At 39.4% G+C, this 25,723-nt stretch overlaps 1 protein-coding gene across 5 annotated transcripts in view; it reads left to right on the forward strand.

The window, feature by feature from the left end:
- Window positions 1-25,723, forward strand: part of THADA (THADA armadillo repeat containing) — a 327,909-nt gene that overhangs the window by 119,616 nt on the left and 182,570 nt on the right. For all 5 annotated transcript variants that reach the window (XM_043918136.1, XM_043918140.1, XM_043918139.1 and 2 more), the window contains one exon: window positions 25,399-25,488. In XM_043918136.1, the coding sequence (XP_043774071.1) occupies window positions 25,399-25,488 (90 nt within the window). The remainder of the gene's footprint in view (window positions 1-25,398; window positions 25,489-25,723) is intronic.

The following is a 25,723-nucleotide window of genomic DNA, read 5'->3' on the forward strand; positions in this document are numbered from 1 at the left end:
TATACCTGTTGGTTCGCTATTTATGATACCTTTGTGTAATCAGGTATGGGGAGAGCAGATGTGCAGAATAAACACGTCTTAAGGAAACCACGGCTCAAGAGAAATCATGTAATTATGCACCAACAGCTTTAAAAAGAGAGAGAGAGAGAATATTCCCTTAAATCAACCGAGTTGCTGTTATGACAAGAGAACAGATGTTGTGGTATTCACCCCAGAGAAGGAAAAGATGCTCTCTTAAATCTGAGTTTGTAATGAATGGAGGTGGTGTGTTTATCCCTACCCTTCAAACTGTTGCTCTCCTTTTAAATTTTTAAATTGCTGAGATGTTGCAGCTCCTCTCAGTTGACTTTTTACCTTTGACCTTTTTTCATTTGCTCCTTCCCTCGCAAATGTTTACCACATGTCTCTGTCCAAATAATCGTCTCTCTGTGGGAAGAGTTACCTTTGCGTTTTGAACTGAAAGACATCTTTTTATGTTTAAGGCAGGTTTCAGAAAGGGATGACTTTTTGTTGTTGTGTGTTTTTTAATTTTGATTTGGGGTCTGCCTCCTAAGGGATCCTGAAAGCCAAATTCATCTCTGTATCCCCCACCATGCTAAGCATAGTGCCTCTGATAGTGTGAGGGCTCAGTCATGAAAAAATGGCAGAAATGAAGAGAAACCCAAGTCCTTCAGTCTTGTTTCCAAATTGATCTTTTGGTTTCTTTCATTTTTCAGTTAAATGTTGCCCTAATAATTCCTGTACATTTATATTTATATATTGCTTTTCTCTAGGAATCTGAATGTTTTAATATATTGGAGAGGTGCTTAACTTCTATTTTACTTTACAATTGGAAAGCTTCCCCTACTTTTTCTAAAGTAGAAAACTCCCCATCGCTTTGCAGTGCTCTACTGATTTAGAGATTTCCAAGTACTTGGTGTTCCCCTGCTACTTTGGGCAATTCTCTTTATCCTTTTCATTCATATCAATTTTACTGACATTTTTTGGTCAGCAACTTTTCCTCTTGTGACACTGGCATGAATCTTAGACTTTCTAAGGAAGGGTGCCTGAACATGTCCAAAGGTTTAGAGAGCAGATCTCTTATTAACTATTTTCTCCTTGCTGTCATTATTGCTCAGAAAAGTTGCAAAAGCCAGTGCCTTGAGCTGATATGTTTGCTACTTATTTGATTCCTTATTTATAGTTTTACTTTTTTTTTGTTTTACTTTTTCTTCCAGCTTTATTGAGACATAATTGACATCCAGCACTGTATAAGTTTAAGGTGTATAGCATAATGATTTGACTTACATACATCAAGAAATGCTTACCACAGTAAGTTTAGTAAATCCATTATCTCATATAGATACAAAATTAAAAAAATAGAAAAAAAAATTTTCCATGTGATGAGAACTCTTAGAATTTACTGTCTTAACAACTTTCATATTTAACACAGAGCACTGTTAATTATATGTATCATGTCGTACATTATATCCCTAGTATTTATATATTTTATAACCAGAAGTTTGTCCCTTGTGACCACCTTCCTCCAGAGTGTAACCACCCCCACCTCTGGTAACCACATATCTGATCTCTTTTTCTGTGAGTTTGTTTGTTTGTGTGTTTTTGAAGTATAATTGACCTACAACACTGTTAGTTCCTGTTACACAACATAGTGATTCAGTATTTCTAAACATTTCAAAATGATTACTGTGATAAGTCCAGTTAATGCTGTGTCACCATACAGATTTTAAATGCTAGCTTATATAAGATAATCAAAGTATAAAATACAGCATCAGATACTGTATTTTCAGCATATTCAGCAGCCTTCCCCAGATAATCACTTGCCATAGTGTAAAATCATTTTGTAAACTTCAAGGTAGATTAAAGCTTGCCTTTACATTCTGGACTCCCTCTTCACAACTTGTGGGGTCAAAAGTGGGAAAGTCCTGGGGTCACCTGGAGCCAGTGAGAGCAAGAGGGGGCAGTCATGTCACCTTTGTTGAGGTGCAAGCCTCTAAAAGGTATGAAATTGCCCAAATTACATTTGAGCATTCTCAGGCCTTGGATTGCAGTATCTCTATTAGAAGCTGAGTGGCACAGGGCAGCCCAAGATCAGGTCTTGGAAGGAAGCAGGAGTAAGCTGGAGTCAGCCATGCCCCAGACACCGTGGAGAAGACTGCCTTTCCGCTTGATGTGCACAGGGACAGTTTTGAAAGTCCATGGTACTGCTTAGTTGGCAGACTAGCGGAAGGAAAGTCCCCTCCAATATTTTCATTTTGCATTCGTCCAAGGCTCAAACCTATAATTAAATTTTCTGAACAAAGACCCTATTAACGCACACCATCCAGATTGATGACTAACAGCTCTTCCTTCCAGGTCCATAAGGAAATTTGTAACGCTTTATGCAAAAATAAAGACCCTAGTCAGGGGCTTTCCAGGTGGCCCAGTGGTAAAGAATCCGCCTACCAGTACAGGAGACATGGGTTCAGTCCCTGGGTCAGAAAGATCCCCTGCAGTAGGAAATGGCAACCTGCTCGAGCATTCTTGCCTGGAAAATCCCATGGACAGAGGGGCCTGGCGGGCTACAGTCTATGGGGTCACAAAGAGTCAGATGTGACTGAGCACATACGTTTCAACAGAATAAAGATTTATTTAAAAATTTTAAAAAAGACCCTAGTTAGGTTTGGAGAGAGGATTGAGTAAGGTGTAGTTAGGACTGGGTTTGCCTTTAAGAAGTCGTTTTTCAGTGCTGTGTAAAATGAACCTTTCAAGTGGCTGCTGCATATACTCAAGTATATGTGATTGAGTGATCTAAAACTTAGTCACAGTGATAGGATTTTATTTAGAAATCTATGAAAATATACTGGTTTTTAAATTTTTGAAACCTTGCTGAGAAAAATTCCTTCTTTTAATTCTTTCGTGTGGGCAGTATAAACTTGCCTAAAAATATTTATGACAGACCTAAACACAGTTTTTACCTCATGTGACCAAAACTTCAAGTAGCATTCCAGTATTTGAGAAATCGGGTTGAAATTCATTAGCGTGGCATTCAGGGCCTTCCAGGGTCCAACCTGCTCTCTACCAGAGGAGCTCTAGACTTCTGCCTTGTCCCCAGGCAGGGCTTCCACGTCTCTACCTCCATGGTGTCCTTGTGAACCTCATCTCCTCCATATACTTCCTCTACTAGAAGCTCTTCATGCCTTGGGAGAGGGAAGCCCTAGCTGTCCTGCAAGGCCAGGCGTCACCTAGACTAGTTTAGGACCCCTTTTGCCTTTGCTCTGCATTTCCAAATGGGTCCACCTGCTGGTTGCCTTCCATCTGTGAAGCTGGCCTTCCCCAAGTATCCCTTTGTAGGGTCTCCTCTCTGCTTTGGCCTCCAGAGCAAGGTGATACCACTCCACTGGCTCTTACCCTGCCAGTCCTTCAACCATGCTTTGTTTTGATTTCTGCTTTATTGTTCACACTTGATTTTAAGTCTCTGAGACTTAGAATTGTATCTTCTGTGTGCTGGTGTCCTCCAGAGCATTTAGCCTACTGCTGAGCACATGTTTGTCCTTTTCCTTGATTGGTGCTTGTCTAGGCCCAGGACTTGATCATTAGCAGTTTGTAAAGACAGTGAGCTGTTTTCAGAACCACTAGGTACCTTTGTACACCAGGTTTATTTTTTGGCTTGTCAGCTCAGTCGTGGAGATGTCAGGCCCAGTTCTGTCCAAAAAACCTGTTTTCCAAATCTTTGTGTGAACAGAACGGTGTTACAGTCACACTCTGGAGCAGTTTCACCAGGGCTCTGCCAAATCTTTCTTATGCTGACTAGCCGACCCATGTGGGGTGTTCCTCAGATCTCATTTCAGCCTTCTGGGGTACTTTTATTCTTAATTAAAGGAAAGCTTATTTCTAAGACCTTTTCTTGAACCAAAGGCAAGTGATTATTCATTAAATGTTTACTTTCTTGATGTTAATTCACTTCAGCGGGTGATAACTCAGGTGGGATTATGCCTTGACAGTGATCTGACAAGGTCCTTGTTCATGGTAGTTATTGACTTTTCCAGTGTGAACCTTTTCAGGGTAGCACGAAGCCAGTATCCTGGTGTCTGAACCATATAAGGAACTGGCTTTCTTTTAATTTTGTGTTTTGAGTTTGAGGAAGAGGCAGGCTGTGCCAAGTTGGGACTTTCAAGACTTCAGTGCTTAATTCATTTGATCTGAAAATTACTGGCAAAATTACTACTTTAGCGAAGTATAAAATCAAGTCTTAGAATAGCAAATGCCGTGGTATGACTGACACAGCATGCTTTAAGGCTTCTGAAAGCATGGGCTGGACTCTGAGAGATTTTAATAGGCCAGTGTGAACCCAGTGCCCACAGCAGTCAATCCTTCATGTTAGTATAATGCTTTAGACACCCCTGTGTTTATTCATTCAACAAATAATTTTTGAACACCAACTAGGAGCAAGGCATTGTTCCAGGTTCTTGGGGTACAGTGGTGAACAATTACCAAATATTTCACTTCTCTATTATTTTGAATTCTAATCTGTCTCCCCTTAAACTGGAGTGTCAACTCGTTGGAGGTCAATCTTTACCTTATTCACTGCTCTATCTCCAATACCTAGAGCAGTGCCTGACACATAGCAGAAACCCAGTCAATGTTTATCAATGTAGGAGTCAGGTTCTACAATGAGGGAAGGAAGGGTTGCTGCTATAATGGCACATTGGGGATACATGTAATCTGGGCTGTGAGGAATCCAGTAAGACAACCTAGAGCAAGAAGGATAACAAAAGGATATGCAGTATTCACCTGGGAAAGAGCAGGTGACTGCTCCTGTGCAGAAGTCTGGGGGTAACAATGAGCCATCACAATACAGTAGTGCTCTTCAGAGTGCAAGGGAGGTGTGGCCTGAGATGAGGTGAGGACCTTGTCTGCCATCTTGAGGACATATGAGCAAGGTAAGTATTTTAAGCACAAGTGTAACAGGATTAGATTTGTTTTAGTTTGATTATTTTGGCCACTGTGTAGAGAACACACTGAGGCTGAGTTGGAAGTAAAAGTTGAAGACTGGGAGATCAGTTTGTTTGAGTAGTTTTGTTTGTTAAGATAACATAGGCTGATGGTACCCAGACATTTAAACTTCATGAACCAGCTGAAAAAAGGACATTAAAAAACACCTCACTTGTCAGAATCATTTCCTAAAATAAAGGCCATTTTAATATACATGCCCACAAATACACATGCACCACTCACAGGAGAATCTCAAATAAATGGTAGATGTTTAAATGGAACATGTTTAGTTCTACATGCATTGCCCTGGTTTTTCTCCTTTTCCTCCTGAGTGGGCACCTGTGTGGTCTGATACTTGTAGAGGTGATCCAGCTATAAGGAAGAAATGTGAGTAATCTGAATTAGATTAATGACAATGGAAATTGAAGTGAATAGAATGGAGAGAAAGGAGATAGAATCAGCAGAAATTGATGATTTCAAAGTACTTTCAGGTCTCTTACCTCATTTGATAGTAACAGGTAAGGTAGGTAGGTTAGGTATGAAAGTGAAAGTGGCTTTGTTGTGTCTGACTCTTTGTGACCCCATGGACTATACAGTCCATGGAATTCTCCAGGCCCGAATACTGGAGTGGGTAGCCATTCCCTTTTCCGGGGGATCTTCCTAGGCCAGGTATCAAACCCAGGTCTCCCGCATTGCGGGTGGATTCTTTACCAGCTGAGCCACAAGGGAAGCCCAAGAATACGGGAGTAGATAGCCTATCCCTTCTCCAGCAGATCTTCCCAACCCAGGAATCAAACCAGGGTCTCCTGCATTACAGGTGGATTCTTTACCAACTGAGCTATCAGGGAAGCCTGGGATTAGGTATAATTATCCCCATTTCATACACGAGGAAACTGAGACTTGGAAGTTAGGTGACTGACCTGAGTCACATATATGAGTAATAGCAGAATTGAAGTCATCATTGAAGTAGTGTAGAACTCTGGACATGTGGCTCCCTAAACCCACCCCGTTTTGTCTTTTTTTCAAGTTTCAGGGAAGAAAGGAAAAGGAATTGTGAGCTCCCTGTGAGTCATGTCTTTTAGGGCAAAACATATGATATTGTCCATCCTTAGAATAAAGCAATATTTTAGTGATGACTCTGATTCATCCTTATTTTGCAATGCACATCATCCATTACCAATCCATGAACTTGAGTAACCCTTTTTAAATTAGGCCAGAGGAGACTAAGAGGCTTCTTTGGCTATATTCTCATTTTATCCTGTTACTCTTTGTGCTTTCTATAAATAAGCCTTGGGCACCCTATTTATGAGTTTTTGTGGGGGGAGTGAGGCTTTGTGTGTATGTCAGGGTATTTATCTCCTACCACCTGGTTTGTTGTTTTTTTCCCTTTTTTTCCTCAGTGTACTTGCAGATTAGAGTTACTTGGTACTACACACAATTTTTAAAGAATGGTATAGATTTTATAATGTGCTACCCCTGTTGAAGGGTAAAGAAAGGAAGTGGAAGTAAATATAAAGAACAAAATTGGACTTAAAGGAGGAAAAAATGAAGCCATAACAATTTGAATTGGACAAAAGGAAAAAATGTACTAGAAAATAATTGTGGGCAGTTCCCTGTAAATGGCTTTATAAACAACATTTTTGGTGTGTAGTCATAAAATCCTCTGACCTATGAAACACCAATTTAATGGAATTAATTAAAAATAAGATGGAATGCCAAAATTTACATATGAAAACTATTAGTGACTGTTCCTTCAATTAGTTATTTTATTTAGTGTTTTAGCAATCATTTTTGTAAGCTCCTTGTTTTCTGGCAAATTTGGAGACTTTTTGGAAAACTATTAGAAAGACTTTATTCCCATAAAGACTCAACTGCTAGATGGTCTATTGTAATCACAAATAATTATGAGAAATTTGATTTTCCTTTTCCAAGGATGAAATGTACTTTTAATGAAGCATCGGTACCTATTTGTATGTGTGTTCAGTTATGGAAGTGTCTGTTTTTACTAGTAGAATGGGCACATCCAAAATATATACTACTTTCTTAGAATATATGAGTGGAAGAATGTGAGAACAGCATTGTGTACCATTGTTTTTATTGTCTCACACAATCCTCTGTGTGTGTGTGTGTGTGTGTGTGTGTGTGTAGTTTGTACTTGGACACCCTAACCATGTTTTTTTTCTACCAATATAGATCCATTCATCCCACTTTATGGCTTTCTTCCTGGCCTTAGACTCTTATATTTATAATTTAGTATATGACTACTGCAAAAGTGCAGATGTTAATATATTCCAAATGCTATGTAAAAGTTTTTGTGTCAAACCCAAATTTTACCCATATTTTCAGTGCTTGCACTTCTTGTATTTTTAAAAGCTATTTGTATGGCAAGACTGAAAGTGACTTATGTTCTCTGGTACTCTTGGATCTTAGAATCTCAGAGTGTATTGACCTTAATTGTAATTTGTTCTAATCCCCTTTCTATTCTTTTCATCTCCTCTTTTAAAGTGGGGAGAGGAACAAAGACAGCTGTGTCACAGGAGCCAAGGCCAGAGAACAATGCCTGTATAATTGGATGAGAAGATACTCTATTAGATTTGTCTATATGTTATCTCATTTCTCACAGGAAATCCACAAAATAGGTACTGTTACTCCCATTTTATAGAAAAGAAAGGGGAAAGGTACTCAGCAAGGTTTCATAAATCACCCAAGGTTAGTTACACTGCCAATAAGTAGTCCTCCTCTGGTCTGGTTGATTCTAAATCTTTGCTCTTTCTCTACGTTGTGTTTCTCCACCACAGAATAAATAATCTATGCAACACAGTTTCAGATTTGAAGCCATGATGTAGTAGAGGCCTTTTCTAAAATAAAATGTTGTGGGTATTGTGTAAAAATATTTTGCTATTGAAAACAGGCTTAATGTAGGCAGATAAGTAATATTTGAACTGCCCTAGTTTATATCATATTTTTATCTTTGAACTCATGGCATTATTTTACTTTTAATATAATTATATAATTAAGATGGGTATTTGACTTAACACTTGTGAGTTTTACACATCTTTAAGACTTTACTTGTAGGTATTTATATATTTCAAATATTTACTGGGAAGTATCTCTGCAATGTGGGGTGAAACATTTTACCAAGCTCCCACTTTCAATGAGTCTCTGTTGGGAAAGGTTAAATAGCACTGTAGGGTAGTCTTTTGGAATTCAGGCAATTCCTCTGCTCAAATAACAGCGAGTATAATTGACAGTCTTAGTAATAAGGTCATAAAGTCAAAAAGAGTTACCACAGTGTGGTCAGCATTTTGACCATAAGGAACAGTATGTAAAAGTTGGTTAACTGAAAGGATTTCCTGCCTCCTTAGTAACTATTGTGTCTCTGTTTCTTTAGAGTCATAGCCAAACTGGAAAGAAGGGAAAAATCTTTTATGGTAGAACATTTGGCATTTAGAATTGGTGTTCTTTAGACTCACATGATGAAAAGCTTCTACGGAGAAAAGAAAACCAGAAGCTATCCTTTGAATAAAATGCCTCTCTGCTATGTTACTTATTCAGGGTGGTCTTCATTGTGCCGTTTTTTCTTGGCCCGTTTTCTAAACCCTGTTTGACACATTATGGAACTTCATGTTTTTAATTGATAGATTTATTCTTTGCATTGGAATGTGTGTATTTGTGCAGCAAGAAGAGAGGTACTATAATCACTCCAAGAAACCAGCTGCCACCTAAAATTTATAATCAGTATTAGAAGAATAATATTTTTTTTAAAAAAGGGATTGAATAGAAGCAGATATAACATAGTGGCCAGAAGAAAACTTAAAATGAAAAAAGGTAGATTAACATTCTCAGAGAAATGAGATAAAATTGATTACATGAAATAAAAACAGGATTGTATTTCTAAAAGAGCAATCAGAGTAAGAAAGAGCTGTAGGGAATTAGAAAATATGATAGCCCTCAAAAAGTCTACAAACAATAAATGCTGGAGAGGGTGTGGAGAAAAGGGAACCCTCTTACACTGTTGGTGGGAATGCAAACTAGTACAGCCACTATGGAGAACAGTGTGGAGATTCCTTAAAAAACTGGAAATAGAACTGCCATATGACCCAGCAATCCCACTCCTGGGCATACACACTGAGGAAACCAGAATTGAAAGAGACACGTGTACCCCAGTGTTCATCACAGCACTGTCTACAATAATCAGGACATGGAATATTACTCAGCCATTAAAAGGAATGCATTTGAATCAGTTCTAATGAGATGGATGAAACTGGAGCCCATTATACAGAGTGAAGTAAGCCAGAAAGATAAAGACCAATACAGTATACTAACGCATATATATGGAATTTAGAAAGATGGTAACGATTACCCTATATGCGAGACAGCAAAAGAGACATAGATGTAAAGAACAGTCTTTTGGACTCTGGGAGAAGGCAAGGGCGGGATGATTTGAGAGAATAGCATTGAAACATGTATATTATCATATGTGAAACGGATCGCCAGCCCAGGTTCAATGCATGAAACTGGGTGCTCAGGGCTGGTGCACTGGGATGACCCTGAGGGACGGAGTGGGGAGGGAGGTGGGAGAGGGGTTCAGGATCGGGAACACATGTACACCCATGGCTGATTCATGTCAATGTATGGCAAAACCACTACAATATTATAAAGTAATTAGCCTCCAATTAAATAATTTAAATTTAAAAAAAAGGAAAAAAGAGATGGAAGACAATAAAAGAACCCTTTCAGAGGCAAAACTCAAGAGATCACGAGATGGAAGGTGGGAGAGGGATTTAAAAAAAAAAAATTAGAAGATTATTTCAGGCAATTCAATAGTCTGCTTACAAGACTTCTAAGGGAGAGCAGAAGGATTTCCCTGGCAGTCCAGTGGGTAATACTCTGTACTTCCACTGCAGGGGCAGAGGTTCTATTCCTGGTCAGGGCACTAGATCCCACATGTGTATGGTACAACCAGAAAAAGTGGGGGTCGGGGGACAGGCGGTTGGAGCAGAGCAAAGTAAGGTCAGGAAATTGTCAAAAAAAACAGCACAGGAAATTTTCCTGGAACTTGAGGACAAAAGTTCTGGTACAGTGACTGAAAAACAATTCATACCAAGACACAATACATCATTATGAAATTTCTGAAATTTTGTAGATTTAAGAAAGACAAAAACAGTTCACATATGGGGAATTAAGGATCAACATGAGAGCAGACTTAGAAGATAGAAGAGAGATACCTTTAACATTCTGATGGAGTATGATTACCTTTTATTTTATATTCAGCTAGATTCTTTATCAAATATGGAGATAAAGTAATGGATTATATTTTTATTCAAAATGTTTTTAAAAATTAGTCACAAGGGACTTCCCTGGGTGTCCTGTAGTTAAGACTTCACCTTCCAATACAGGAGGTGCAGGTTTGATCCTTGGCCAGGAAGCTAAGATCCCACATACCTCAGGGCCAAAAAACCAAAACTTAAGAGAGAAGCAACATTGTAACAAATTCAATAAAGGTCTTAAAAATAGTCCACACCAAAAAAAACTTAAAATTAAGACAAGAAAAACTTGATTTTTCTCTTTCTACTTACAGAATATAAATGATTTGTAAAGCTCCAAAATATTTTTTTAAAAGTGAGAGTTGCTGAACAATATTCAACACAAACCCTCCTGTTGACCGCTCCTCCAAAACAGCTATGTTTATTATATGTATAATTTTAATGTTTTTATACATGTATGGAAAAGGTCTTGAATGGGGCAGTGTGAAATTTCTTTTACTACTTACACATTTGTATATTGTTTGGGTTTTTTTTTTAAATGAGCACATATTAATTGTAATTAATAGAATATAGCTAAAAAGAGCAGAAAGAAAAGAGACATGATTTATTCCTTAATTTTTTTAAATGAAGGCACCACATGTTATGTCTGTCTCTTCTGCTAGGTGCTGTAGGAGATACAGTTGAAGTAGCAAACACAGCCTCAGCCTTTTGAAGGGTTTTGAGCCTGGCTGTTAAGGGGAAGCACGCATGGCAGGGAATGGCTCCCAGCCGTATTGAAAATCTGCCTCTGTGTGATCTCAATGTACAGGCTGCTCTCAGGGCCAAGCATATGGCTTTCCAGGGTCTGTGAAGAGGTGGTACCCTACTTCCTTGAGAGTATTTTAAAACACACACACACACACACACACACACAAAAACCACAGCATTCATGAGAACACCAAACACAGAACCCTGATCCTGGAATGTCTAATTTAATAAATGTCATTTGCATTTCTTCAGAAACCAACATGCTTCCTGCTTCCAAATCCAGGAGCCAAAGGTTAGGATTTTAAATAATAATAATAATAATAATGAGTTATACTTATTCCAGATTAGTTTTCTGGCTCTCCAAAAAATAAATGGCTAAGATGTCCAAAATGTTCTTTTTACAACTCTGCCAAATGCTGGCTTTCCCTCTTTGTCTGGAGATCCAGCCAATCTGTTGAAAATTATCCCATCTTTTTGAGTACTTCCAGACAGTTGTTCAGAGAGAAGACTAAATCCTGCAATCTAAGATGGACGTGGAGACTCTTAAATACTTTCACAGCAGAAGAAATCATTCTTTGGTTTCTGAGTCTTATTTCCTCTAGCTATGAATTTGGGAAAACATACACTGGACATCACATCATACCTAGTTATAGACAATGTTCTGCATAAATTGGGAGTGTGACATTTGCCTGGTGACTCCTTGGTTTTTTGGTTTTGTTTTGTTTTTGTCCCTTGTAAATAAGCCTTGGCCTGAGTATAAACTTACAAAAAACATGGATTCACTAGGGAGAAGGCCCTGAGTCTGAATAAGAACAAGTAAACACACTCTCTTTTCTGGTTTGATTTGCATGAGATTTAACGGATTTTTTCCTTTATGTATTTTGTTTTTAGTTTTTTTGAGGGGAGGGTCGTGGTGGTAAGAGTGGTTAAGGGTATTGTGGTATATATACTAGGAAGATTCTCTTAATTTGAATACAGGGGAGATGAGACTTATTAGATCAAATGGACGTTATCTGTGGTCCATTTGACCTCTGAAAATGCTTTTTAAGGACAGATGGATAGATTTTTAACGATTAGTTTAGCTGGCAGTTTGCCTGCCACATCTACTCCATTTAAAGGTGGTGGGTGGACTTGGCTCAGTGTACGGAAGTAGAAGCTTAGGTGGGGAAATCTTAGTCTAAGTTTACTAGGGCTGATTGACAGCAGGGGAGGGATGGCTATCAGATCCCATCACAAGGACATGAACTCCTTTGAAAACTGGCCTCTCTGGGCCACAGTGTCCTCTCCTCATTAAGCAGATGCCTGGTACAGGATGAGTGGATTACCTGTGTAATGGAAACCCTAAAAAAGTCTAGTGGCTGGATTGGGAAACAAGAGAATCAGGTTCTAGTCCTGAATTTTCCCCCAACTTGTATTTTGGATTTGGGAAACTCAGTTCTTCTGAGAATTGGTTTCTTCAACTGGAAAATTAAGTGATTAGAGTAGTAGACCTTCTTTGAGGGTCCTTCCTGTTCTGATATGTTCCTTGAAGTCTGGAACTCTGTTGGCACCTTCCTCATGCTTTAGTAAATGAATTTGGCAAATTCATATTAGCCTTAGTGAAAATGTCCATAAGGTTTAGAGTAGGATCTTGAAAAAAATTAGTTGAATGAAAGCATTACAGGGATAGAAACCAAGAAACTTTTATTCTGAAATATTGGACCTTTTGTTAAATTAGTCTATTAATTGTTAATGAGTGAAAGAGAAGTTTCTAGGTGATTTCTTGCTAGAATTTTGGATGAGGATGAGACCAATTCAACACTGAACTGTTTGCATGTTTAGTGCATTTCCTTGACTATAGTTTTAATGCCTATATGATATTCTTTCAGTTCAGCTCAGTCCCTTAGTCATGTCTGACTCTTTGCGACCCATGAACCGCAGCACACCAGGCCTCCCTGTCCATCACCAACTCCCGGAGTCCACCCAAACCCATGTCCATTGAGTCGATGATGCCATCCAACCATCTCATCCTCTGTCGTCCCCTTCTCTTCCTGCCCTCAATCTTTCCCAGCATCAGGGTCTTTTCAAATGAGTTAGCTCTTCACATCAGGTGGCCAAAGTATTGGAGTTTCAACTTCAGCATCAGTCCTTCCAATGAACACCCAGGACTGATCTCCTTTAGGATGGACTGCTTTGATCTCCTTGCAGTCCAAGGGGCCCTCAAGAGTCTTCTCCAACACCACAGTTCAAAAGCACCAATTCTTCTGCACTCAGCTTTCTTTATAGTCCAACTCTCATATCCATACATGATATTCTTTACAATTACCAAATAAGAGCTTTTTAATCCTGTTCTTATTTTTAGAGTCAGACTCTTAGGGAATGGACACTTATGGTTGAAAAGAAGACAGCCTGTCCTTTCCTGGAGCAAGATTTGTGGAGGGAATTCTGATAAAACAGTAAGAAGGGAGCCCTGAGTGTCCTATCTACTAGCACCATTCTAGGTGTTGAGGTTAGAGAAGAAATAAGACAATTTTTTGTCTCAAGGGTCTAACTTCCTATGAGAGGAGACAGACTTGGAACATGTTTTAATAAAACAGCAGTTAACTATTAATGTTACAGAAAAGATGAAATATTATCACAGGAACTTACAGTCAGTGGCAGATGGAGTATGCTTTCTTAAATAGAGAGATTTGGAAAGTTGGGAATAAAAGGAAGTAAAGAGGTAAGGAGTGTGGACCGCTATCTTGAGTTTTACTGTCTTCCAAAGCCCCTCTAAACTGTGCCTCTTGGGCTCACATAGGTATATCAGAGCCTGTACATCAGAGCCTGTGCTTGCTAAGGATAAAAGGGAGGCCAAACTGATGATCTCTCACCTCAGCCCTGCTTCCACTAGAACAATTCTGGTTTGTTGTTGTTTTTCTAGTGTTTTAAATATTGGGATTATAGTTGAAAAAAAGTGGTCTGCTACTTTAAAGATTTGGAAAATAACTGCCTTGGAATAAACCAGTTACGTTCACTCTTGCCCTTAGTGTCTCACTTAACTCTTAGGTTTTCGCCGTTGTAAGAGGCAAATACTGGTTCTCTCACGCCCTGCCCCCACCCCAGAGACATCAGTTCTTAGTCCCCAGAACCTGTAAATGTTACCTTGTAAGCAAAGGGGGTCTTTGTAGGATCTTTCAATGAGGTGACTATCTTGGATTATTTGGTTGGGCCCTAATGCCATCACTGGTAAGTGGAAGGCAGGGGAGATTTGAGAGACAAAAGAGGAGAAAGCAGTGTGACTGCAGAGGAGATTGGAGAGGGTGGGAATGCCAGCAACCATGCAGAAATAGAAGAGGTGAGGATTGTATTCTCCCCTAGAACCTCTGGAGGTGTACCTCTGACTCTGATTTTTGGACCATCGATAATGATTTCAGATTTCTGGCCTCCAGAACTGTGAGAGGATAAATATAGAAGTTAAATTGTGAGTTCCTTGTTATCAGTGTCCTTTTTATTTAGTATTTTACCCTTTTCACAGAGTATAACTCAATGTCTCAAATGTTATAACTGTGTTTCACTTAACCATTGCTACAAAACAAACATCCCCAAATTTAGTAGCTTAAAATAATGACAGTTTTGTTTTTTTTTTTAATCTCTCACAATTCTGTGGGTTGTCTGGGTTCAGCTGGGTGGTTCTTCTTTACCGTGTGGTGTCACATGGGGTCACTCACATGGCGGCATTCATCTGGGGCCTCAACTGAGGCAAGGGTGCCTGGGCAGGCTAGTGAGGACTCTATCGCAGAGTCGCCACGTCCTCAGGACAGTGAATACAGAAGCTGCCAGGCCTTGTGAAGCCTAAGACACAACTGGCACTGCATCACTTCCACCACTTCCTGTTGATTGGAGGAGTCACAGGGCTGCTAGACTAAAGGCCAGGGGAGAGGAGATAGACCCCGCTTCCTGAAGGGAAGGGGTCCTGCACATGGAGGGAGGCAGTAGGATCTGTTGTCGGCCGTCTTTGGAAACAGTCTACCACAGACTGTTTATTTACACAACGATTATTGAATTAACCCAGATATACTGAGATTTTTACATGATGGAATTCAGTAAGAAACATTTCCTAAGACAAAAATTTCTGATGTTAAAAAAAAAAAAAAGAAAATCCAGTAAAGGGAAGTCCCCCGGTGGTCTAGTGGCTAAGATTATATGCTCCCAATGAAGGGGGGGGCCAGGTTTGATCCCTAGTCGGGGAGCTAGATCCCACATGCCTCAGTTAAGAGTTCGCATGGTGTAACTAAGTATCCCATGTACTGCAGTTGACACCCGGTGCAGTCAATGAAGTAAATAAATAAAACAGTTTTAAAAATCCAGTATAAGCTGCCAGAATGGGACCTTGCACACATGAGGAATTCAAGAGATGCCTGCTTACTGACCAACTGGCTGGGTAAGGACAGAAAACATATTTCCCAGCTCTCTTATAACCAGTGATTTCACAAGGAGGAGGGCAGGGCATTTCCAGAACCAAGACCATTCACTTCCCTCCCTGGGTATTGCATAGTGATGGCTAATTTTGTGATTTGGAAGCTTCTCCACCTGGAAAGCAATTCCTGCAGGGAAGGGTTAGGAAAGCTTTTGACATGGCCAAGAACTCTATGGCTCTCTACAGAGGTTAGGAAGGTAGATGAGACTGGCAGGAGACCTTTAACTTCCTACACAGTTTGCCTGAAATTTAATAACAGGACTTCCTGGTGGACGCATCACAGTGATTACAAGTGTCTGTCGAGTGTGAGATTCTGACCCTGGGACCCCTGACGTCCCTTTTGTCCAATCCCTTATTCTCGTTTAGTTATTACAACTCTAGGGAGAAATTCTGGTGTCAGCCCCAGTCAGAGGTAGAGGGTTCTGGGAACAGAGTCAGAGATGGTTTTCTTGGTGGGATTCCAAATCCAGATTTCTTTTTATTGGTTGTTTCTGTTTTCTGAGTTTGCATTTGATCTTCCTTTGAAATGTGTGTGCGTGCGCTTTGTCTTCTTTGTAGGTTTGTTTGCATTTTGGGGTACTGTTTTTCTTAAGATGAGTTTGCTGTTTTTATCAGCAGTCACTGTGGCAAGGAGACATAGGCCCTTAGCTGACTTCTCTCCTCTGGAGTGGTTTAATAGGCCAGAAACTAGGGAGTAGCTAGGTTTTGATAGTTTATTGGGTTCCTATTTGAAATACCAACTGAAAACCCCCCAGGCTTTTGCCCTCATCATTTGTTTTCATCTAATGACCAGTTTTATGGTGTTTTCTCCATGGCCTGTGAATAAGTCCAGGCTTTTTAAGACCAGGCACACACTCTACCTTTGCTGCTATTTACTCTGCACCTCCTTGCTGCCGCAGGTTTTTGCTTGCCCTTGCTAACTTTTTCTTTTTATACCTTTGTACATTACTCTGTTGATCCTTCTTCCTGGGAGGATTGAAAGCGATAGGGAGTATATATGTAGGAACTGGGAAGTGGAGATAACCTTATTTTTACTTTCAACATGTTTCCCCAAATACTTCTTTTCTTTGCATGATAGTTTTCATCCTGTGTGAAACTCAGAAGCATGTGTGCTTCTGGCATTTCAACTAATTAGGACACAGATCTCTAAGAGAAATAGAAGCTTGCTGCATGTGAAGGTTTCTCTAGGCTGTTGGATGGCAGGGAGAGTTCACAGACTACCAAAATGACCAAAGGCCAGATGCTGTCCAACACTAGACTCTCTTGGTGTTACCAAGATTAGGTGTGGAATGTGCAGACAAAAGGGCAGTGCTGGAGTGAGGCTTTCTCCACACAGGGCTTAGTTGTCCTGGGTTGATGTCTGGATTAGTGCCCCAGCCTGTGTTCAAACATAGGAGAAGCACAGAGTGTACCCCACAGAGGCTACTACATCAAAATGGGTTCAGATCGATGTGGACCGGTGTTCTTCATACATTAAGTGTAAAAAAGCAGATTATAGAGCAGTATATCAGGAGGAGACAGGTATGAACAGACATCAAGACAGACTGGCCGCTAACTTTGGGTAGTATGATTGTGGTGATTTTTAGATTTTTCTTTGCAATGTTCTTTATTTATCTAAATTTTCCTCAATAAATAAGAAGTGTTAGAATAGATTTAAAATAGCTTTTAAAATAAAAACAAAGCGGTGGCAGGCGGGCATTTTCTTTCACTCAGTAAACCTCTCTTGCTAGCCTCTTCCGTTCTCAGCCCCAGCTGGACTCAGGGGGAGTCTGTCCCGGAACATGGCGGCTAAGGGTCGCCTTGGTGGAGATGACAGCCACCCTGTGCTCTGGGCATGTTGACTTATTCAAGCAGCTTCTGTGTTTCCCCAGGAGCCTCTCATCCGTTATGCTGGCATCATTCTTACCTGGTGGGATGGGGAACAGCTCACCTTTTGTATAGTCTGACAGACCCAAGGCTAAGGCTGATTATTCTCACCCTCTATCCTGGTCTATCTGTTTTCTCCTGTGTCTGTCTGTTTTATCCCATTCAGAGTTTTTGCTGTTCTCCTTTGTCTTTCTAGGACATTGAACTTACAGAGGTTCAGTTTTTCCTTTTTAGCATTTCTCCTGTTTCCAGTAAAGTCACTGGGCTAGTTTTTGGCCACATAGGTAAACAGGTTTGAAATGCCTGTCACTGGAGAATTTTACCCCCACTTCGGTTTAGTCACTCAGTCATGTCCGACTCTTTGCAACCCCATGGACTGCAGCACGCCATGCCCTCCTGTCCATCACCAACTCCCAGAGTTTACTCAAACTCATGCCCATTAAGTCGGTGATGCCATCCAACCATCTCATCCTCTGTCGGCCCCTTCTTCTCCTGCCTTCAGTCTTTCCCAGCATCAGGGTCTTTTCAAATGACTCAGCTCCTCGCATCAGGTGGCCAAAGTATTTGGAGTTTCAGCTTCAACATCAGTCCTTCCAATGAATATTCAGGGCTGATTCCCTTTAGGATGGACGGGTTTGATTTCCTTGCAGTCCAAGGGACTCTCAAGAGTCTTCTCCAACACCACAGTTCAAAAGCATCAATTCTTCGGCACTCAGCTTTCTTTATAGTCCAGCTCTCACATCCATACATGACCACTGGAAAAACCATAGCCTTGACTAGACAGACCTTTGTTGGCAAAGTAATGTCTCTGCTTTTTAATATGCTGTCTAGGTTGGTCATAACTTTCCTTCCAAGGAGTAAGCGTCTTTTAATTTCATGGCTGCAATCACCATTTGCAGTGATTTTGGAGCCCCCAAAATAAAGTCAGCCACTGTTTCCACTGTCTCCCCATCTATTTGCCATGAAGCGATGGGACTGGATGACATGATTTTAGTTTTCTCAGTGTTAAGCTTTAAGCCACCTTTTTCACTCTCCTCTTTCACTTTCATCAAGGGGCTCTTTAGTTCTTCTTCACTTTCAGTCATAAGGGTGGTGTCATCTGCATATCTGAGGTTATTGATATTTCTCCCAGCAGGTTTGATTCCAGCTTTCTCCAGCCCAGCGTTTCTCATAATGTACTCTGCATATAAGTTAAATAAGCAGGGTGACAATATACAGCCTTGACGTACTCCTTTTCCTGTTTGGAACCAGTCTGTTGTTCCATGTCTAGTTCTAACTGGTGCTTCCTGACCTGCATGCAGATTTCTCAAGAGGCAGGTCAGGTGGTCTGGTATTCCCATCTCTTTCAGAGTGTTCCACAGTTTATTGTGATCCACACAGTCAAAGGCTTTGGTGTAGTCAATAAAGCAGAAATAGATGTTTTTCTGGAATGCTCTTGCTTTTTTGATGATGCAGCAGATGTTGGCAATTTAATCTCTGGTTCCTCTGCCTTTTCTAAAACCATCTTGAACATCTGGAAGTTCACGGTTCATGTATTGCTGAAGCCTGGCTTGGAGAATTTTGAGCATTACTTTACTAGTGTGTGAGATGAGTGCAATTGTGCAGTAGTTTGAGCATTCTTTGGCATTGCCTCTCTTTGGGATTGGAATGAAAACTGACCTTTTCCAGGGCTTGCTGTATCTGGGGAGGTAACATATTACCCTGTCGGCTTATTTGGGGGAACTGGAATCAAACCGTTTGTAAATATGTATTTGTGTTTAAGAACATTTTGAGCCCTGCCAAGATACTTAGCTTACTAATTGAGATGGTGATTCTGAATGACCTTAGCTATAGCTAATGATGCACTTTAGGAAATTATTTATTTGTTATCATCTTAAGTCATAATTCTTTTTCTCGTTGAGTTTGTCAAGGACTCTTTTCTCTAGCTTCATTCACCCAGCAACTGTTTACCAGCTATGAACTGAGCGTCATACTTAGTACCTGAGATATTATGGAGAAATAAGATACATACGGTTAGTCTCTGCCCATGGAGAATGTGTAATTGGTGTGAGAAATAAGCATATAAATAGGAAGTTCCACGTATGGAGTGTCATAAATGCTATGATGGGGAGATTGTAAGTTATAGTGTAAGACCAGTGTTAGGCACCTAACCCACGTTTGAAACATCAGGGATGTATTCTGGGAGAAGTTGGCCTAAGCCCCAATTTGAAAGATTGTTTGGGGTTAGTATGGGGTGGGTGAGGGCAGAAGTGTTCCTAGCAGAAAGTCTGTTTGCCAACATCTGGAGACTAGAAAGAACATGAAATGTTGATAGAACTGAAAGAAGTTCTGTGTGGCTGGTTTTGAAGGTAGAGAGGCAGAAGTAGCTGGACAAGTGAGTCAGAATAAGCACAACTTTGTAAATCAGGCTGAAGAGTTTAGACAATCCAAAAAGCACCAGGGAACTATTAATCTCATAACGTAGGTTTGTATTTTAAAGACAGTTCTTATCACAGCAGAGTTACAGAGAGGGAAGATCTGAGGCAAAGAGGTCAGGTGAGAGGCTGATAAAGCTTCTAGACAAGAAACAGTGGCATCAGACTTGTGGTCTAAATAGGGGGAATGGTGGGAAATAGACTCAACATATACTCTGGTGGTAAAAGTGGCAAGACTTGCCTATTGATTGGTGCATTGGGAGCTGAATGAGTAGTTAAGTGTCAGATAGATACCAGTCACTGAGAGAATAAAGGCATAAAGCATAGGTTTGAAGTCAACTATATTAGAATTTTTTTTCTTCTCTGGCTACCATTATTTAATTCATTCATTGCCATAACATTTACCAGTCAACCAACATGTATGGAGTATTATGCCGTGAATCAAGAGAGATGCAGGGAAGCCTTGATGCCTATAGATATTAATGCTCTAGTTGAAGTGAAAAGGCGTGCATGTAGTGAATGTCCGTGGGGCCACAGTGTGTCTGCTCTCTCTAGTCTAGTCTGTCTGCTCTTGTCACGTCTCTCTCCTGTTCAGAAACTTTCAGTGCCTAGTAAGATGCAGGTGAGTCTGTCTAGTTTGGCATTCAAGCTTCTAAAAAACCATATGTCATCCTGTGTGTTCTGCTTTCTCCTGTCATGAAGCTCTCTCTTCATCCAGCCAGCTTGTCCGTCCATTTGATTCCTGTACCTCCCCATCCTCCCCATGCAGTCTTTTCTCCTTTTCAATCCATTCTTACCAAGTTTTCAAGACTCACCTTAGTTTTCATGTTTTCCACAAAACTTTCCCTGCCTTTCTAGTTCCCAGTGATATCTTTTCCAACTCTGTACTCTTACTGTAAACATCATTTATTTGACCCTTACACTGGTTTGCCTTATGTTCTTAGTTACAGTCTATAAATATGCCTGCCTTCCTAATCAGATTTTAGCTCCAAGAGCAGTGGCTATCTCATATTGTTAGTATCTCCCTGAGGACCTAGCATAATGCTCAACATGAAGTATACAGGTGTGTAAAAATATATATTTGCTATGTTCTTGAGAAAAGCATGATCACACAGTTTTGATTAAGCAGCAACTGAAAGGTAAAAACTTAGATGTTCTAGGATTCAGAGGAGGGAGATTCAAACATGGATTAAAATGGTTCCATGACCTTCGTCTTTTAAAATGAGTTTAGATTACAGACCTATACAGGCAGCCCAAAACCTATAAACTGCCTCCACATAGAAGCACTGTTATAGACAGTGGTTCTCCATTCAGTATAATCATAAAATGTAGTCATTTGTTAATTGAAGGCTGGAATTAATATTTATTAGCAGCCAAAGTTCTGGATTCAAGATGCTGTAGACCTTTTGGTATAGTTGAGAATCAGAGGTGAGTGAAGTTTGAATAAGCCTCTGAGTTAATTTTGATATCCATTTATGTCTTACTTGAGGCTCTGTTTTATAATACACAAGAAGTGTTAATATTGCATATCCTTCAGGCTACACTCTATAAACATTTAGCCAACTCATTAGTAGCCTTTAGCTGATGCAGAGTTGAGTTTACGCTACCTGGAAAGTAAATCCTAGAATAGAAAGGCAACTCCTGTGTCTCAGCATACCTGAATACAAGGTCAGAATTCTTCTTTAAACATAATTTTGGTTTTTCTTAAACATTGACAGATGCACAATTGATGCTTCTGTCTCTCACCACCAAGCAGGGACACAGTAATTTTAACAGAATATTTTTTTTAAAGATTTAGTCGAAACACACCAGGCTATTAAGAACAAAACAGTTAGTTATAGGATTCACCAAATAGTTAACTTTGAGTAATGTACCTTCTTCATATAGCCTCCAAGATAGACTGGTTGGTAAATGTTTGTTAAAGTAACTGAATGAGGTAATTTGCTTTCATTCCATTAAAACAATGACTTTAGGGAATTCCCTGGTGGTCCAGTGGTTAGGACTTGGTGCTCTATTTGCTGAGGACCTGGATTCAGTCTCTGTTGGGGAACTAAGATCCCACAAGCTGTGTGGCATGGCAAAAAAAAAAAAGACTTTAATTTTAGAATAGTAGCTCCTCAGCTCTTGTCTCTGGCAGTATTGTGGTCAGCAGGGCCAGTTATTTATCAAGGCAGTTTCTAGATGATGTTGATAACAAGCATATGGTCTGCTTAAGTGAGAATGTTTATCTTTGTTACTTCCCCAAGAGATATCAGGCTGCTGGAGATTAGTGACTGATTCCTTGAGAAGATGTGTCCTCCAGGCTTTGTTGTGTAGATGAAGATGTTCTGTATGGGCAGGTAGTACTCAGGTATCCCAGTACTGAACTCCTAGAGTTTTACCTTTAAATGACTCCACTGAAAATGGAAACTGATATTCTTAACCATTTTGCTTGGAGATGGTAAAGAATGTGGCATAGCCTGTAGGGGAATTGGTTTGTCTTCCCCCTCAATAAAACATTGACCTTGCAAAACCCAGGTTTGCATTTTTAACTAAAAATTTTATATATGTCATCCTTTGTAAACAGCAAGACACTGGTAAGAACCAAAAGCCCTAACCATTAGGGATTAAGTCACACGTAGCCATAATATGGTTTACTCTGCAGTCATTAAATGGAAAGAAATAGATCAGGGTGCCTGATATTGAATGATTTTGTAGATAAAGTTTTTTTTTTTTTTAATGAGAAGATGCTTCTAAAGTAACTTTTTTTTTTTCATTTATTTTTATTAGTTGGAGGCTAATTACTTTACAATATTGTAGTGGTTTTTGTCATACATTGACATGAATTAGCCATGGATTTACATGTATTCCCCATCCCGATCCCCCCTCCCACCTTCCTGTCTACCCAATCCCTCTGGGTCTTCCCAGTGCACCAGGTCCGAACACTTGTCTCATGCATCCAACCTGGGCCGGTGATCTGTTTCACCCTAGATAATATATATGTTTCAATGCTGTTCTCTTGGAACATCCCACCCTCGCCTTCTCCCACAGAGTCCAAAAGTCTGTTCTACACATCTGTGTCTCTGTTTCTGTTTTGCATATAGGGTTATCATTACCATCTTTCTAAATTCCATATATATGTGTTAGTATACTGTAATGGTCTTCATCTTTCTGGCTTACTTCACTCTGTATAATGGGCTCCAGTTTCATCCATCTCATTAGAACTGATTCAAATGAATTCTTTTTAATGGCTGAGTAATATTCCACGGTGTATATGTACCATAGTTTCCTTATCCATTCATCTGCTGATGGGCATCTAGGTTGCTTCCATGTCCTGGCTATTATAAACAGTGCTGTGATGAACATTGGGGTGCACGTGTCTCTTTCAGATCTGGTTTCCTCGGTGTGTATGCCCTAGATAAAGTTTTGATGAAAAAAAATCATGGTGCACAACAGTATATGTAATATGCACATTTGTTGATGGAAAAAAGTCAAACGAAAAATGTGTACTTGAATTCACTGAATTTTTTAAAGAAGAAAGCCAAGATACTTTTGCATAGTTTTCTGTGAGGAGAGGCACTGGGCAGTCTATTTCTTTTAACATTTATTAATTTTTTTCCATAAAAATATATAAGTACAAAGAAGGAAATGAGCTTTCTTTACATAAGATGCCCAATAAATGTTCAATAAATCTATAATTTGAAATGAGTAAGGACTTCAAAAATTTTTTATTTTACTGAATATGAAATAGTTATAAAAAGACGTTTATAAAGTTGTGGTAAGGTTTACAAAGTTTGCAACAGATGTAGAAAAAAAACTTAAGATACCAAGCGGGGAAGAAAGAGGGTGGGATGAGTTGGGAGAATGGGATTGACATATATACACTACTATGTATAAAATAGATAGCTAATAAGAACCTACTATATGGCATAGGGAACTTTACTCAGTGCTCTGTGGTGACCTAAATTGGAAGGAAATCTAAAAAAGAGGGGATCTATGTATACTTATAACTGATTCACTTTACTGTACAGCAGAACCTAACAGAAGACTGTAAAGTAATTATACTGTGATAAAAAAAATTCTTTTTAAGTATGCAGTAAATAAAAGTAATCACTCTTCTCCAGAATCATAGGGAAGCCCCACTTTATACCCATGAGAATGGCGAAAATGGAACAAAAGACAACAGGAAATGTTGGAAAGGATATGGAACCACTAGAATGCTTGCTTATTGCTGTTGAGAGCATAAAATGTTATAATTATTTTGGAAAACCATCAGTTTTCTAAAATATTAAACTTCAGTTTTATTCTCAGATATTTATCTAAGAAAAAATATATGTCCACAAAAAACCTTGTGCAAGAATATTCATAGCAGCTTTATTCATGAAAGCCAATAAATGGAAACAGTCCTTATCTGTCAAGAGAAGGATGGATAAACAAACTTGTATATTCATGCAGTAGAATACAAAGCAACAAAAAGAATCTACTGATACATTGAATAACATGAATGAATATCATAAGTTTTATGCTGAGTGGAAAAAAGGCAGACCCAAGAAGTTATGTAATGCATAATTACATTTATATGAAATTCTAGCATAGACAAAACCAAATTTGGGTGATAGAAATCAAATCATGGTTGCTTTGGGGATTCAGAGTTGACTGGAAAAGGGGTGTAAGAGAACTTTCTAGAATGACGGAAATCTCCCCAGGCTTCATAGAGGTGGATTACATGAGTGTATGCATTTATGAAAATTGACCAAATGGTATACCTAAGATTTGAGCATTTCACTGTGTGTAAAATATGCTTCAGTTTTTGAAAAATGGTATTTTGGGTCTTTATTATTAGGAGAATGCATCTAGAGTTGATAAAAGGGGCAGGTTTGGGAATATGTATGTCACCCCTTCAGAGTACTTCCTTCATAGTTTTGGAGACACAATATTTAACCAAGTGCCGTATTTAGCTTGGGCTTTTTTGTCGATTGTACAGTTGGAGGAACTATTTCCAGAATCTTGTCAGAGTGCAGGGAGCAGCGTTTGTAAAGAGGGAGAAGGTAATCCTCGCAAATTGGCACTCCAGAACCTTACACGCCATGTCTTCTGATGATCTTGCTCTTGACCAGTGGGTCTCAACTGGGAACTTTTATTTTCCTCTCAGGGTGCATTTGGCAATGTCCAAAGATATCGTTGGTTGTCAGTTGGTGTGGGGAGGGGTGTTGTGCTACTGGCATCTCATGGGTAGAAGCTATGGAGGCTGCTAAACCTTCTACACTGCACAGGATAACCCCCCACAACTAGGAGTTATCTCATCCAAAATGTCACTGATGCCAACTTACAAAAACCTTGTTTAACATTTGTGCTTACTACTGAAGCTGAATCAGTCTCAGTCAACCAGGTGCTGATTATACTCATGGTCCAAACCAATTGTGGAAATTTGGCATTTTCATAAATTGCACATTTCTTCCCTGTCAGAATTTAATATTAAAGACCTGTAAGTATATGTAATCTTAAATTTTGAGGTAAAATTCCTTGTGTTAAGAACATTTCCAAAATCCAAAAGAATTAAATTCTTCAAATGTTAAGTTTTGTTCTTTATTTCATTAAATATTTAAACAAATGATCTTAGTTGATGTTCTTTAAAAAAATGAATAAATAAAAAGGCTTTATCAACTCAGAGGAAATAAATGATAATAATTTATCTCCTTTTCTACCTCCACAGAATGACAGGGAGTGAATTTTTCTCTCGTTTCCCTGAACTCTATCCCTTTCTTCTCAAACAGTTGGAAACCGTGGCCAATTCTGTGGACAGGTAAGAAGAGAATAGGGTGGGCCAAAGTGGAATCAAGGATGTGAATTACTTTGAGATTTTTCCCTCCAGGCAACAGTTTTTAATCAACTCCTTCCTTGTAACATAGATGGATTTTTTTTTTAAAAACCTGCTTCTTTATTACATCATATTTCCTGATACTCTGTTGAAGATTTGTACCTGAAAAGTTATGTAAAATCAGGTTTTTAGATTTTATTTTACATTTTTACAAATCCTA

Source organism: Cervus elaphus, chromosome 11 (genome assembly GCF_910594005.1).
Source record: "Cervus elaphus chromosome 11, mCerEla1.1, whole genome shotgun sequence".
Taxonomy (NCBI): domain Eukaryota; kingdom Metazoa; phylum Chordata; class Mammalia; order Artiodactyla; family Cervidae; genus Cervus; species Cervus elaphus.